Below are 16,147 nucleotides of genomic sequence, written 5' to 3' on the forward strand. Positions count from 1 at the left end.
TTGTCCAGATGTCCAGCTGGCCCAATTAGAAAGGCTTTGAGCCGAGCCCTGTAAAAATAGATCTTTCTAAGGCACTTCTTTCACTTCCTTTCTATTCTGCAAACCAAACACCCAGCGCAGGTGTTGGCGTGTGTTTTTTTCCACAGCAGATGCAGGCTTCTAGAGCCGTTTGGGGCCAGTGAAGCAGCTCGATGTCATTAGCCTCTTGGGAAGGGAGAAAGGAGACAGGCTCTGTGTGGAGAAAGTAAAGGTGCCTGACTAGCAGCTTGGCAGAGGCTGTCCAGGCAGGTAAGATGCGAAGCTGGGTCTTGAGTCCGGGCACCAGCTCCACACCTCCCAGTGCGGCACCTAGCGTGCAGGAGAGGCAAACTGGGGAGAAGGTGTGTCAGGAGACCGCTCTGCCATGAATAGGAGACCGTTGGCTGGCTCTGAGTGTCTGGCTGCGGGCATCAGAGAAGGGAAAATTAGTCAGGGTGGGGGGAGCTGCCAGAGAAATCAGGCAGGACAGTAGTTAATTGAAGCCCCAAACCACATAAAGGAACCTCAGAATCTGGCCCACCTTTTTGGTTTCCGCGAGAAAACACTTCTGCCTTTTGAAACTTAAAAGCGTATTTATTCCCCAGCACTAGCCCCTGGCCCCTGGCCTTTGGCTTGTAAACAAAAGCAGGCTGTTGGGTTCCAGGGCAGGGACTTCTGCTCCCAGATCACACACTGTGTGCTGCTGATGGAGGTGGCTTTGCGAGAGAGGGTGTGCGAGGGGAGGGTGTGGGTGTGGGGCCGCTGTGCCGTTCTGGGAGCTCATGGGATGCCTGTGCTCACGGATGCTAGGAGGCGGAGGCGGAGGAGGAGGAAACGCTGGCCCAGGCGGCCTCTCCCCTCCTCTTTCTGTGGATGGCCTTGAGCAGTGATCGTGAGCCAGCATCTTTGAGGTAGTACTGAGCTTCGAGGTCACCTTTCCTCCCTGGTCCTCTTGTACAGAGTCCTCCTGACCCCGGGCCTTTTCTGAAAGCCCTCCAGTCTCAGGGGGCCCTTCCTGGCCACCCCCACCCATGGCTTCCCCCCCATTACCTATGTAGCCGCAGTCACAGGGCCGCCTCCTTCTCCTGTGTGCAGTTGCTTGCTCTGCCATCCCCTCCGCACCCTCGTTCCTGCCCAGGGGGGACAGTCGTGTCATTCATTCCACACATGCTTTAGGGGTATGAGCTTCCTTTGTGCCGGGCCTGGTGCCCGGTTCTGGAGATCAGGAGCTCACCCGCTGGGTGGGACAGATGTCGTAAGAGGCCGTTTATCTCAGTCAGTCACCACCATCCGCTAAGTTGCTCAGGCCTGGACTTGGGTGTTGCCCCGGATTCTTCTACCTGCAGGCCTTGTCGGGTCCCCCCTCTGACATATGTCTTCACTTTTCACTTCCCTGTCACAGCCATGATGTGCTGTGCCCTCTCTGCACATGTGTCATTTTTCACACGTGGGTTTCTGTGGAGTGAATTCCTGTGAGTGGAATCGTCAGGTCTCATGGTCTCAGGCCTTGTCACTTTGACAGGTATGACCAAGCAGCTCCTGGGAGAAGTGGAGCTAATTCACACTCCCTCCCACAGAGCGTGCTGGGGCCTGTTCGCCAGCAGCCTAGCTCTGGTGACGCGCTCTGACTTCGCGGCTTGGAAGTCTGATAAGTGAACCCTGGTGGTATTTCTTGCTCATTGTACTTGTGAATTTCATTGTTATGATAAGGTTTAGCTATTTAAGTCTAAAATAAAGAAAAAATAACAACTAAAACCCAAACAACTCCATCTGAGCCCTTCCCTGACTAGCCTACTTAGGACTGGGGGCTTGGTTCTCAGCCCCATTCGCAATGCGGGGCATGGCCCAGCGGGAGGTGGGAGGTGCGGACCCCTGAGTCCCCGTTCACTCCGGGCGTGCGGCCCCGCCCCGAGTCCGCCTCCCACAGGCAGCCTGGGCGGAGCACGCGAGCCAGTGGGAGGTGCAACGCTGCCCGATTTATTCTTGTCCAGGAGCAGGAGTGAGAGCCCCGCTGTCTGCACCGCTGATCCCAGACCCGCGCCTCTTCCAGCAGCCTGACCCCCAGCATGCCGGGCCCCCGCCTGCTGGCGGCGCTCTGCGGCACGCTGCTCTGCGCCTCCGGCCTCTTCGCTGGCTCTGGTGAGTGATCGCGCCGCCCTCCGCGCTCTCGCCCCTCCTCTCCGCTGGGAAGTTCGGTGCAGCGCCCTGCCTCCACCTCCACTGTTGACAAACTTGGGCGGAAAGTCACTGCCCGACGGGTCCGCAGGGCAGAGGGGCGACTACCCGGGCTGCGCCCCGGCCCGGCGGGCGGGCTGTGCTCCTTCTCTCCTGCGGTCTCTCCCGCTGTCTCTGCCGCCCCCGGAGGTGGAAAGTTTGGCCGGCAAGAGAGGCTAGAGCGGCAAGAGAGGCTAGAGCGTTGTGTGTGTGTGTGTGTGTGTGGGGGTCGCGACACTGGGTGACAGCCCAGGCATCCCCAAGGAGGTGGCTTACACATCACAAAGGAGTCCTCTGTGTAGGACCTCTCTTTTCCCACCTGTAAAATGAGGCCACTGGACTGTGACCGACTCACGTGCGCCTTCCCCACTGTAAGTTTCTACGGCTCTTGACTGATAGGTCTTCAGCCAACTTTCTCCAGCACGTCCCTCCCCAGCCCTGGTCGCAGGTCTGGTTCCGCCCGCGCTGTGTCCAGTGGCCAAGAAGAGGGAGGGCTGGGCAGCGGGTGGGGTGGAAGGCACTAGGTGGGGCCCTGGAGGGGTGTACTGAGCCTGGGGAAAGGCTTGGAAGCGGGTTGCCTCCCCCTGCGGCCAGCTTCGGCTCCTGACTCCTTCCGCGGCCTTGGCCTGCTGTGCAGTGTCTTCCCCGAGCCTCCTCCCCGGCCCAGGAGGCCTCCCACCGCCGCTGGGCCTCCAGCAGCAGGCGGGGTCTGGGGGATGTCTCATCCCTTTCACCGTGGGGCCATGCAGTGCCCCTCCAGGGCTGGGAAAAGGAGCGGTAGGGTGGTAAAGACTCCCCAGGCACCCCTCCATCATTTTCTCATGGAAACAGGATTGACTGAAGCAAGGGAGGGGGTGGAGCCCAGCGGAGGCCTGGCCCTGCCGCCTGAGACAGCGTGACCCCGGCCTGGAGCGGAAGCCCCTAAGGGCACTCCAAACTCCCCCGCACTTGGGGAGCTGGTGGCTGTCCTGGAAACCCTGGGAGGCGGCTGGGTCTTGTCCCTTTCCATTCCTCTCAGTCCCTGCAGCCCGAGCCTGGATAAAATGTCCCTGGTGAAATCTGCCAAGAGGGTAGGACCCTGAGATCCCAAATGTGGTTTAGTAAGGGAGTGAGCAGGCTTTTCCTGGGAAGGGGGAGCACCCAGGCTGCTGCTGTGCACAGGTGAGTCAGCCTTAGGCCGGCCAGGTAGGGGGCTCCTTTCCCTTTCCCCCACTGGACCACTCTGCCCTGGACCAGCTTGGGATGGGGCGCTTTGGGGAGGAGGAGGAGCTGCCTTCAGACCTTGTTGGGATAGGAGCCTGGGACGCTGGTCAGTCCCCAAACTCTGTGGCCTGAGCCACCGTCAGCCAGGTCAGGGGAGGGGATTAATCTGCTATTTAAAGCCAGTGACTAATAGCTCTTTGGGAGCTGCCTAAGCTCCCAGGGCCTGTGCTGAGGCGGAGTTCTGAGGGCTCCATTGCTCAGTAACGGTACTCCCTTCCCCGGAGCCCATACCCAGCTCTCTGGGGCGTTGGGGTCTCGAGGCGGGAGGGGGCGGGCCTCCAGCCCGGCATGGCGAAACTGCGGGGAAGGAAAGTTATTTCTCATGTCTCGCCCCAGATGGTTGTGGGGTCTGGGGCAGCCCTGAGGGGTGCTGAAGTCNGCCAGGTCAGGGGAGGGGATTAATCTGCTATTTAAAGCCAGTGACTAATAGCTCTTTGGGAGCCGCCTAAGCTCCCAGGGCCTGTGCTGAGGCGGAGTTCTGAGGGCTCCATTGCTCAGTAACGGTACTCCCTTCCCCGGAGCCCAGACCCAGCTCTCTGGGGCGTTGGGGTCTCGAGGCGGGAGGGGGCGGGCCTCCAGCCCGGCATGGCGAAACTGCGGGGAAGGAAAGTTATTTCTCATGTCTCGCCCCAGATGGTTGTGGGGTCTGGGGCAGCCCTGAGGGGTGCTGAAGTCAGAAGACCCCCCTGTGCCTGGTTCACCCCGGTCACCAGAGCCAAGGGGCTCTGGGCATCGGTCCCCCAGGAGGCCCCCAGCCAGAAGCTGTGATGTCCTCCAGCCCTCCTTCCACCTCCGAGGTCCTTGCCCAGCGTTCCTCCAATCCGCCCATCCTCCTCTCTCCTCCTGGCTTCCTCTCTCACCCGAGACCTGGGACGGCCTTCCTGAAGCTGTCCGGGCCTCCCGCCTTCCCCGTCCTGTCACATTTCCCCCCCAGCAGCCAGAGGGGTCTTTGTGTCACCACAAAACACCTCCCCAGCCCAGGCGAGCGGGTTCCATCTCCACAGATGACAGTTTCCTTCTCTGGTATGGAACTAGGTCCCACATTCCCTCAGGACTCAGGCATGAGAATGTCTGATTAGTTTTTCCACACTGGTCCGTGGGGCTGGGGCTGGGGCTGGGGGGAGGATGAGAGAAGGTTGTGAGCCCCTGGTCGGCAGGTAGAAAAGTCTAAACCTGTCATTCTTACTGTCCCCAAGTCTGGCCCCAGCCACCCTGTTCAGCTACGTCTTACTGTTCTCCCAGCATACCATGCCCTCTGTGCTTCTGCTTTTCTTTTTTTGATTTTATTTATTTATTTATCTTTAGAGGGGAAGGAGAGGGAGGGAAACATCAGTGTATGGTTGCCTTTTGTGCGTCCCCTGCTGGGAGTTGGCCTGCAGGGAACCCGCCTGCAACCCAGGCATGTGCCCTGACTGGGAATCGAACCGCGATCCTCTGGTTCGTAGGCCCGTGCTCAATCCACTGAGCTACACCAGCCAGGGTTTCTTCTTTTTTTTTTTTTTTTGCTTTTCTTTAGAATGTTCTTTCCTCTTTCCCCAGCTTGGCACGCTCCCACTCTGTCTCTTAGACCAGCACGCCTGTCCCCTCAGCAAAACCGCAGTTTCCTCGGCAGAAACCACACTTCCAGCAGCCCCTCACTCGGGCTTGTGTCAGAGCTCACAGCGCCTGTTGTTCCCATTGACTTGTCCACCTCTTTCTGTGGCTTCTTGAGGCCTGGACTATGCCTGATTTCTCTGTCTTGGGGGTCCGGCTTGTCCGTATTTGGTCATTGTCACCCCCCCCATATTTATTGCATGAACGAATTGTTCCTGAGCCACCGCTGCCACTGCAGGTGACTTCTGTGAATCCACTGAGTGCCTGAACGGTGGGACCTGCTTGTTGGGCCAGGATGACCTCCCCTTCTACTGCCTTTGCCCCGAGGGCTTCACTGGCCTCATCTGCAATGAGACCGACACAGGTACCCACCCTGGGCCGCGCCTGCCACCCGCCTCTAGTCTGGTCACAGCCCAGGCTGCTGGGTGGAGCTACTGGTCTGTCCTGAAGGGGACAGTGTCCCCAGCACCTGTCTGTCATTGGCCAGCATTGGCCTGAAAGCTCCCAAACCACTTGAAAAGCTGGGTGCCTCTATGCTTGGGCTGATCCACCTACACACGACCAGCCTTGGCACCAGGCTGGCCCAGGCTCCATCGGACAGAGTCAGGGAGGGAGGGGGATGGTGGAGGGAGATGGGCAGTGGGCTGAGTTTGGGCAGGGGGTCCTTTTGCGCTAGGTCCATGCTGCTGTCTGCCTCTGTCCCCAGCTCCTTCCTGACTGCCTGCACATCTCACTTGCCCCCTCCCCCTCCCCAGGTCCCTGTTTCCCAAACCCCTGCCACAACGATGCCGAATGCCAGGTGACCAACGAGTCACAGCGCGGGGATGTCTTCACAGAGTACATCTGCAAGTGCTCCCGAGGCTACACAGGCATCCACTGCGAGACCTGTGAGCATCTGGGGTGCATGCTCGGGGGGGCGGGTGCACAGCCCCGAGCCACAGTCCTGGCAGCCGGGCCATGTCTGACCTTGTTCCCTGCGTTATTATTCCCTGTGTCAGGGCCTGTGGAGAGATGGAGGCGGGACAGAGCCTCAGGGAGGCCATGGAGTGGCTGGGGTTTCAGGGTTGCCCCTTGGCTTCTTTTTGCCTGGCCCTCTCTCCTGGGGCTACAGGCCGGGCTTGGTGTCCCTGAGGGTGTGATGGTGGCCCCTGCAGTCCCCGTGAACCAGACAAATAGCATGAGGGTCAAGTCTTGGGATTTTTCTACCAAGAGGGTCAAACAAACATGTTGTTAACCTTTTGGGGCCCAGGAGGTCAGTATATGAGGCTTGCAGCCTAGGGTGCGACGGCTCCTGGCCTGTTTATGACCTGCAGCCCTGGCAGAGGTTGGCGAGCAGGGAGAGAGGCCTGGGCTGACAGGCCATCCCCTCCCAGTGAGCTGTCGGGGGCCGGGCTTGTGCAGAGGGGCTGACTGGCCTGGCCTGCTCAGTCACCTGCCCCCCGCCCCCCCCCAGCCTCCCAGCCACAGCCTCATAATGGCCCTGGGACGGTGCCCAGCTGATGCTAACTGCAGTCATGGCTCTCAGTGTCCTCTCTCCTGGCTGAGCTAGAATCCCCCCCACCAGACCAGGGCTCTCCCGAAAAGCCCACAGCCAGGCCCAGGGCTGGTTCTGACTTCTGCAGGCCTTTGGGCCTCTCACTGAGTGTCTCGGGCAGAGGGGACATGCGGTTCTCCTCAGGCAGATTCGGGGACACTGCAGATCTCCAGGAGGAGGAGGGAGACCTGGGCCAGCTGGCTGGGAGCTGGGGCCCTGCGGGAGGGCAGGTGAAGTGAAGCCCTTCCCCCCATGGGCATGTGCCTTGAGCCCTGGGCTGAGGCCAGTATGTGGACACCCTGGGTGGAGGGATGTGTGGGGGGGTATGGCAGGGGACTCACCGAGGCCGACAGCTAAGTGGGCCCTCTAATTACTGTGCTGGGAGCCTGGGTAACCATGGGTGTGCCCAAGGTGGAAGTACCCACCTAGCCTCCTGGTTGGTGGCACCTGTGGTGGAGGCAGAAGGTAACCACAGTGGCAGAACAGCCTTTCAGAGAGACCTTTGCAGCCCCATCGTGGTATGTGCTGCATTTCCTGGGAGCCCACAAGGGTCCCACGGGCCTAGAGAATGCATGCTTGGGCCCTCGGGTGTGGATGCGTGGGGCGTGAGGACAGGCTGGACCCGGTTCAGATCTCCACTCAGCCACTGGCCGGCTCTCTGGGCTCTGGCAACCAGCTCCACTTCACACCTCACTGTCCCTGCATGAGCCCCGGCAGGGGCAGCAGGGCGATCTGCCCCTGGGTTCTCTGCCTGGGAGCCGGGAGAATGGCCCCCACCCCACCCCCCTACCTCCAACCACATCACTGCGGTGATGGTGAAGGCAGCCAGGGACTTGGTCAGGGGCAGCTTCTCAGGGGCTGGGTCAGGACCAGCAGGTGGATAGGGTAGAGGGTCTGAGAGAAAACAGAATGGCCTTCGTGCCCCACCCAGAAAACTCCTGCCATATGGGATTCTGGGAAGCTCCACACAGATTTGCCTATCTGGCAGTAAGGCCAGGTATGGCCTTACCGAGGTGCCCCTTCGCCCAGAACCATCCTGGGCAGCCAGGGCGGGGCTGGGTGAGGCGGCCCTCCAGGTGGGAGGCTGCCGTCACGGCCACATCACACGGACGGGCCTGGGTCCTGCCCCCGTGACTCTGCCTGCCACCCTCTCCCTCACCACCTCCCCCTAGTGTCTCCTCTGGGGCCATCGTGTCCCTTTGTGCTCTCTGCTCGAGGCCCTGGGTGGAGGCCCCACCGTCTTCATCTCTTGTCCTCTGGGTGCCACCTGCTTGGGTGGCCAGCCGACTGCCATCTCCCTCCCCACAGTCTGCAGCAGGCCTCTGGGCATGGAGACCGGGGCCATCGCCGACTGGCAGATCTCTGCCTCGTCCATGCTCTTCGGCTTCATGGGTTTGCAGCGCTGGGCGCCGGAGCTTGCCCGCCTGCACAGGTCGGGCATCGTCAATGCCTGGACGGCCGGCAACTACGATAAGAAGCCCTGGATCCAGGTGAGCAAGGGACGGCCCCAGCGTGGGTGGCCTGGTGGGAGGGGAGGAGGGGCCATGAGTGTGCCTGCATTTGGGGGCCACCATGGAAGGGGTCATAATGAGGGCCCCCGCCCTGTGGCAAGGCAGCAGTTTCTCTCAGATGAAGTGTGTTAGTGGAGGGTAGCCTGGGGGCACTTGGAATGGGTGGGCAGGGTGAGGGGGAGCAGATCCAGGCTGTGCAGGGCCTGTCTGTTCTGGGTGAGGCCTCAGGGTGGGGAGCGGCGGCCTTGTTGGTCCTCGTGTGCTTCCCCAAGCCCTGGGTCCACAGCTCTGCAGGCGCGGGTTGAGAAAGCTTCCGTCCCTTGTCCTGCCTGCTTTACTCCTCCTCTGGGTGGGAGCTTTAAGTGTCCTGCCTGCCCATCCTGGGTCCAGGTGAACCTGATGCGGAAGATACGGGTGACGGGCGTGGTGACGCAGGGCGCCAGCCGCGCGGGCAGTGCTGAGTACGTGAAGACTTTCAAGGTGGCATACAGCCTCAGCGGGAGAAAGTTCGAGTTCGTCAAGGCAGACAAGGGCGTTGGAGACAAGGTGAGGCCATGTGGGCTCTAAGGAGGGGCTGTGGTCAGCACGCCCGGGGCTCCAGCATTGTTGGAGGGCCCCCAGTGGGGCGAGGGTACCCTGGGTGGTTGGCCGTGAGCCAGGTCTTCAGGTTCAGCCTGGTCCCCAGAACTGGGAAGCCCAGGTTTTTCCATGCGTTGTGGTTACAAGTAATGACCCCACTTTATAGATGTGGATCGTGAGACTCAGAAAGCTTCAGAGGCCCGTTGAGGGTGGCCAGAGGGGGTGGTGGGGCTGGGGTGGGGGCTGAGCCTGTAGGGCTCCCGCGCGGGGCAGCACAGCTCGCACCCAGTGCCAGGACGTGGCGAGCAGGCAAGCACCATTCCCAGTGTAGGCGTCATCTGTTGTGGGAAAATTGTCACAAACAAGTGCCTCAAGAAAAGAGTGCCTTTTCCTAATTTGCACAGAGGCACCCTGTGATCTGCAAGTGGCCCCGTGTGCAGGGCAGGGGGTTATGACCCAGGAAGGTGTGGCCAGGGGAGCCTGGGTTGTTGAGGACTGTGGGTGGCGGGTGGGGGCAGGGGGAGGGCCGAGCCCCCTGATGATTCTGCTCAGCCCCCTCCCCCACCCCTCAGGCCAGAGGAGGAGAAGGGGGCCTGCCCACACTGACCATTTCCCCAACCCGCCTCTTCCTCCTAGATATTTGCAGGTAACGTGGACAACAACGGCCTGAAGACCAACATGTTCGACATCCCCCTGGAGGTGCAGTACGTGAGGCTGGTGCCCTTGACCTGCCACCGGAGCTGCACCCTGCGCTTTGAGCTCCTTGGCTGTGAGTTGAATGGTGAGTGAAGGGGGCTGTGGTCCAGCCGGGCCCAGGGCCCAGGGCTCCCCGCACAGGGACCCCAGAGGGACCCCCAGCCCTGCCCAGGCGCTCTCTCTGCTGACCCACGGCATTCTGGTGCATAGAGAGCAAAAGAGACACCACTTCCGTTGTCAGAGTGTTTTTTCACTTATTCTCATGGGCTCCTCAAGCTCCTGGACCATGTAGGATTCATTCTGTCTGGCAGATGTCAGCTCCAGGAGAGCAGGGAGCTGGTCTGACTTTTATTCCCAGAGCCTGGGTAAATACGTGGTGAATGAATGAGGGAGGTGGGGCCCAGATAAATTATGTATCAAGGGCACACAGCTTGTAGGTATTAAAACTTGGTATAGATCCCAGGGCTTCAAACACCCACCCATCTGGTTCTTTGCTTCTCTCTCCACCTCCTGTTGCCTGCATGTAAGAGAACTATGGAGCTTCTAGGGTCATAGGGCTGGAGCTAGCGCTTCCTGCTTCTGTGTCTGGAGACAGCCCCAGAAAGAGGAATGGGGGACCAGAAAGGGACAGTTTTCCTCTGAGCCAGGAAAAACTTACTGGGGTTGGGGAGAAGTCAGGGTGCAGGCTGAGATCTAGGAAGCAGCTCCCTCTTTTTGCAGCCACAGTGCCACCTGCTGGCCATTGGCGGAACTGGAGGGCAGACTGCAGAGCCAGGATCGCACTCTGCCTTTCTCATCTTACCAAGACCCACCCTTTGTGCCCCCTTTGCCCTCTGAGGCCCTTCTTTCCGGTCTCCCACTTCCCATGCCACTCAGTAGCACTCAGAGCTGAGTTCTGTGTGCCTGGCTGGGTTGAGTCTTTTTCATTTTTTACACTATAAGCTCCAAGGGCCACTGCCTTTTGAGCCTAATCATATAAGTGGAAAGTTAAGGAATTGCTTTCTGGGTGAAAAAGGTGAAGGGAATAAGTTAAAAAAAAGAAAAAAGAAGGGACTTCTGGCCAAGATGGAGGAATGGGTGGAAACACGGTGCCTCCTTGCACAACCAAGTTTAAAGACAACAAAGTTTTAGTAACAAAAATGCAACCAAAACACATAAATTGAACTGTACGGAAGTCTGACAACAACGAACCATTCATCAAGACTGGTAAGGGGTGGAGTCAGCGGTTGGCGGAGCGGGGTCCCGGCAGGAAAAAGTGGCCAGACCGGACCGACCCAGGTGTGCAAGCCGCCAATGGCAGATCCCAGGTATGGGGTGGCAATGGGCGGACCCAGTGCGGGTGCAAGGTGGCCGGCTGACTGCGGTCACACATTCACACTCAGATAAACCAGGCGAAGGAGGGAGTAGTGAGACAGACAGCATGGGTTAGGGCTCCAGTGATGGGAATTAAACCCTAAAAGCACCAACTGGAAAAACTTTGGGGGTTGAGGTGCCGGGAGAGGCTCCCAGGCTCACAGAGAGTTTGTTAGACCCACAGGGTCCTGGAGGGTGCACAGGCCCACACACCCGGGAGCTGGCACCAGGGGGGCCCGGTTTGCTTTTGGGAAGCAGCAGAGGGGAACAATATCCAAAAGAGCACGGAATAAGCGCCATTGCCCCTCTCTGAGCCCGCCCCCACATACAGTGTCACAACCCAGCAACTGGGTTGCCCCGCCCTGGTGAACACCTAGGGCTCCTCCCCTCGTACGTAACAGGCACGAACAGACCAAAACATGGCTTAAGAACAGCTCAAAGCCCCAGAGTCAATACTTCTAAGCAACCAAGAGATAGCCAACCTATCAGATTCACAGTTCAAAACACTGGTGATCAGGATGCTCACAGAACTGGTTGATTTTAGTCACAAATTAGAGGAACAAATGAAGGCTAAACTAATTGAAATGAAGGGAATTGCACAGGAAACCAATAGTGATGGAAAGGAAACTGGGACTCAAATCAATGGAAGTGGACCAGAAGAAAGAAAAAAATGACCAAACAGAAAAGAATGAAGAAACAAGAATTCAAAAAATTGAGGAGAGGCTTAGGAACCTCCAGGACATATTTAAGCGCTCCAACATCCGAATTATAGGGGTACCAGAAGGGGAAGAGGAACAGCCACGAGTGGAAAACTTATTTGAACAAATAATAAAGGAGAACTTCCCCCACCAGGAAATCCAGGAAGCTCAGAGAGTCCCAAAGAAGTTGGACTCAAGAAGGAACACACCAAGGCACATCATCATTACATTAGCCAAGACTAAAATGAAGGAGAGAATCCTAGAAGCAGCAAGAGATAAGGGGACAGTCACCTACAAAGGAGTGCCCATCAGACTGTCAGCGGATTTCTCAAAGGAGACCTTACAGGCAAGAAGGGGCTGGAAAGAAGTATTCCAAGTCATGAAATCCAAAGACCTACATCCAAGATTGCTCTATCCAGGAAAGCTTTCATTTAGAATGGAAGGGCAGATAAAGTGCTTCTCAGATAAAGTCAAGTTCAAGGAGTTCATCACCAAGCCCCTATTATATGAAATGTTAAAGGGACTTATCTAAGAAAAAGAAGATAAAAAATAAGAACAGTGAAAGGACAGCAAACTCAGTTGTTAACAACCACACCTAAAACAAAAGCAAACTAAGAGGACAGCTAGATTAGGAGCAGAACCATAGAAATGGAGATAACATGGAGGGTTAGCAACAGGGGAGTGGGAGGAGAAGAAGGGGGGGAGAAGGTACAGAGAATAAGTAGCATTGACAGTAGATAGAAAATAGACAGGGGGGAGGGCAAGAATAGCATGGGAAATATAGAATCTAAAGAACTTGTGACACATAAACTAAAGGGGGGGAATGGTGGGGGAGGGGTGTGCAGGGTGGAAGGGAATGAAGGGGGGGAATGGGACAACTGTAATGGCATAATCAATAAAATATATTAAAAAGAAAAAAAAGGAAGGAAAGAAAGAAAAGAAAAGCCACAGACAGACAGCAGCATGGTGAAGACCAGAGTAAAGCGAATAGGGGGAGTCCTTCCGTCTCTGACTTCCACCTGTTGGAGTCCTGCTCCCCAATGGGCCTCCCCTAGGCAGGCCTTCACAGCCCCAGGTGAGTGTGTGGATAGTGAAGGTGATGTCACAGTGTGGCATGATGTCAGGGGAGGGGTGTGTGTGTGTGACCTGGCACAGTGTTTGTCTCTCAGCCTCAGTTTTCACATCTGTGAAATGGGGGTGCCAGTCTCTTCATTGAGGTTCCTGGGTGGTAGATGAATGACTGGAGTAAGCACTGAGTCAATGAGAAGGTTGTTCTTCACGTGCTGGACGATAACCCCAGGAGTCACCAGTACTGTAGGAGCGATCAAGGACATGCCATCTGTCCAGAGGAGGGACAAGTCCTGCCCAAGGGAGGTAGCCAGGGCAGGCTTCTTGGAGGTGTCTCACAAGTCAGGCCTTGAAGAGGGGTAGGAAGTGGTGGATCAGGGCCTGCCCTGCTGCCAAGGAGACATGTCAGGTGGTGGGGTTGGGAGCTGAGAGCAACTGGCTGAGGGGAGCAATGGGTGGGGCAGGCAGTGAGGAAATAGGATGGTTTGGCTCTAAAATGCAAGGGCTTCTGGCTGTCGTCTGAGAGGATACCAGGGGCTGGTCGGATCCATACAACTCTTTCTCCTGCGTCGCCTTGTGCTCTCGATGCTGGGAGGCTGTGGACCCCAGATCTGAGTGACAGGCCCTCTGTTGGCAGGATGCTCCGAACCCCTGGGCCTGAAGGATCACACCATCTCCGACGGGCAGATCACGGCCTCCAGCACCTACAAGACCTGGGGCCTAAGCTCCTTCAGCTGGTATCCGTTCTATGCACGGCTGGACAAGCAGGGCAAGTTCAACGCCTGGACTGCTGAGAGAAACTCTGCCTCCGAGTGGCTGCAGGTGGGCCAGGCCCCTTGGTTGGGAATGGGTGGGGCTGCCTGACCTTTGACCTCAGCCCAGGAGGGAATTTCTGAAAAGCCTTGTTTTTTCCCTTTCTTCCTGCCAAGTGCCCCACCTTCCTCTGGATTCTGTAATTATGAGGGGGAGGGGGATGCTGAGTGCTGCTTTGGCCCAGGCCCCCCCCCCCCAGATGGAGGAAGGGTGAGTGTGTGTGAGTGAGTATGTGTAGGGGGAGAGCCACCTCCACTGGCTGGCACAGGGTGACAAGGCTGGGCCCACGGACAGCAGGGCCAGGTGGAGGAGGGACACCTGGGACAGGCACCTTGGGTCTTCCTTGCCTGAGGACAGAGCACGTGCTCACCCACTCGGTGTCTGAGAATGCCCCAGGGGTCAGCCTTCGGCTGGAATTGGGAAACACAAGCAAATCTCAGAACCCCAGAGCCTCCGCTTGTGTTACAGGTGAGGAAGCTGAGTCCTGGCAGGGTGAGGATTGGCTTGGGGCTCACCTGCTGCTTGGCAGTGAGTTGAGTTTGCCTCCTGGGCCTTGAGGATTGCCATGCAGGGGCAGGTGGCCAGCTGCCCAGGGTGGTCAGGGACCTGGGCCAGAGTGTCTGTCTCTGGGACCCCAAGGAACATGATATTAGCCTGTGGAGCTGGCTTCCGTGAGGAGCTGCTTGCCTTTTGGACTCCTAGGGACCAAAGTCAGGCCATAGATGGCCCTTCAGGGGACCTAGGGGGCAGGGAGAGGGCCCAGGCTGTGAATTGCCTCACTGTGTCTGGTCCCACAGAGTCGGTGGTATTTATGCCCATTTTATAGATGAGGAAACTGAGCCTCTGCCAAGTGAAGTAGCTTTTCCCAAACTATGGTCTCGTCTCCAGGTGTCTGCCTTTTTCCACTGCACTGGGAAGGGTCCAGGCAAAGAAAATGCAGGGTTTTGCATTTATTTTCCTGTAGATCGACTTGGGATCCGAGAAACAAGTGACCGGCATCATCACACAGGGGGCCCGAGACTTTGGCCACATCCAGTATGTGGCATCCTACAAGGTGGCCCACAGTGATGATGGCCTGACCTGGACCGAGTATAGGGATGAGGGGGCTGAAGACAGCAAGGCAAGTGTCTGCTGCCCACTGTGCACCACACGGTGGGGGTGCCCTGCACGTCGGGCCTGGGATCTGGGTGGGTGGGCCGGCTGGGGGGTCCTCCTGATGCCCTCTCTGCCCCCAGGTCTTCCCAGGCAACCTCGACAACAACTCCCACAAGAAGAACGTGTTTGAGACGCCCTTCCTGGCTCGCTTTGTGCGCATCCTGCCAGTGTCCTGGCACAACCGCATCACCCTGCGAGTGGAGCTGCTGGGCTGTTAGTGGGTCTGCTCAGGCGGCTGGGGCAGCTGCCCCTTCTTGCCCCCCATGACCTTCTGTGGGCCTGCTGCCTCCTTCTCCACTCACCCCTGCTCCTGATTGTAGTGCCTAGTGGAGGCCCCAGTCACCTGTCCCTCCCTCTGTCCTCACGCCTCACCTCCCACCCGCCCTCAGTGCCCAGCTCACACGCTGCTTCACTCTGAGGCACCGAGGGAGCGGAGTAGCAGGTCTGGGACTGACAGGGAAGAGCAAGGTCGAGGGTGTGGGCTGCCTGCACCTCTGTGTCTTCCATAGTCTGCCCACCCCCACCCCAGGCTCCCCTGGCTCTGTGGGAAGGCCCTAGGGCACCAGGCTGGAGATAACAGCCCTCTGACCAAGCCCTGAGGTGTGACGCTGCCACTCTCTGTGCTTGGTCTTGCTCCCAAACACTCCCACCTCATCTCCGTACAGGCCCCTCTGACCCTCGGGCTGCAGCCCGGAAAGACAGAAGAGGGTGGAGTGGGTCTGTGGAGAGGCGTGGGTGGTCACTGGTGTCCTGAGCACACTGGCAGCTTCCAAAATATATTTATGTCACTCCCTGGAGCACTTGCTGTGTGGTCCATCGTCGCTGCATTGAAATGGGCTTTGTTTTGTGCTGGCCCCCGCCCTCCATCTTCAGTCCTCCCACAGCCCTGAGTTCTCCTCAGCTGCGGGACTACAGACAGCTTAACAGCTGGAGGAAGGAGGAGGCTACTGGGGGGCCCCATGGGGGTGGGGGCGGGCAGCACTCTGCTGAGTGGGCACAGGGCCTCTTGGCTGAGCGAGCTTGTTCTGGGAGGCCATCCACATATTTGCTCGGTGACTGGGAGAAATGCCCCAGGGGTCCCTTCTAGCTCTCCCCCAGGCTGCGGCCACCAGGATGTGGCTATGGGGCAGGGAGGTATGCAGGCCAGTGCCTGGTGACCTGGGGAACGGGTGTCTATAGTGGGGACACTGATGAGCTGGAAAAGGGGCAAACACCCTTGGCGTTCGAGGCCTTGGGACACAGGCAGGTTTTGGGGGCAAACTTTGGGAGCTGCGCCCGGATGTACATCAGCCAGCACCTCCTGATGGCAGGTCTGGCCACTCAACTGCCAAAGGGAGGTGCGGTGGTGTTGGAGCCAGGGCAGTGTGTCTGGAGGAGATTCCTTCCAGAGAACCACCCTTGCCAGGGCTCCTTGGCTGGACAGGGATGGGATAGGAAGCCCAGGTGAGGTCTGCAGATGCCCTGGGGTCCCTGGACCTGCCCCTTTCTGGTTTCAGAGCTGTCTGTGCCGCTGCATGGGCTGTGTTCAGAGTCAGTCTGGATGGCCACTGGCTGCAGGATTCCCTCCAGGGGCCATCGCTACCCCCAGCCCTGCTCTGCCTCCCCTGGGGACCAGCACACAGTGGCAGGAGCATCTTTCCCCCTGCTGCTAT

General features: G+C 58.3%; 1 protein-coding gene across 1 annotated transcript; it reads left to right on the forward strand.

Annotated features, from left to right (window-relative positions):
* The first annotated feature begins 269 nt into the window (after positions 1 to 269).
* MFGE8 (milk fat globule EGF and factor V/VIII domain containing) lies at positions 270 to 15,292 on the forward strand. The gene is made up of 10 exons (XM_037053653.1): positions 270 to 288; positions 2,010 to 2,157; positions 5,327 to 5,452; positions 5,844 to 5,975; positions 7,931 to 8,112; positions 8,524 to 8,679; positions 9,349 to 9,493; positions 13,165 to 13,349; positions 14,305 to 14,460; positions 14,576 to 15,292. Exons 2-10 carry the CDS (start codon positions 2,085 to 2,087, stop codon positions 14,711 to 14,713), a joined length of 1,293 nt encoding a protein of 430 aa, XP_036909548.1. The 5' UTR covers positions 270 to 288; positions 2,010 to 2,084; the 3' UTR covers positions 14,714 to 15,292.
* Positions 15,293 to 16,147: the final 855 nt, after the last annotated feature.

This window comes from Sturnira hondurensis, unplaced genomic scaffold (genome assembly GCF_014824575.4).
Source record: "Sturnira hondurensis isolate 20B ecotype Veracruz unplaced genomic scaffold, ASM1482457v3 Scaffold0007865, whole genome shotgun sequence".
Classification (NCBI taxonomy): domain Eukaryota; kingdom Metazoa; phylum Chordata; class Mammalia; order Chiroptera; family Phyllostomidae; genus Sturnira; species Sturnira hondurensis.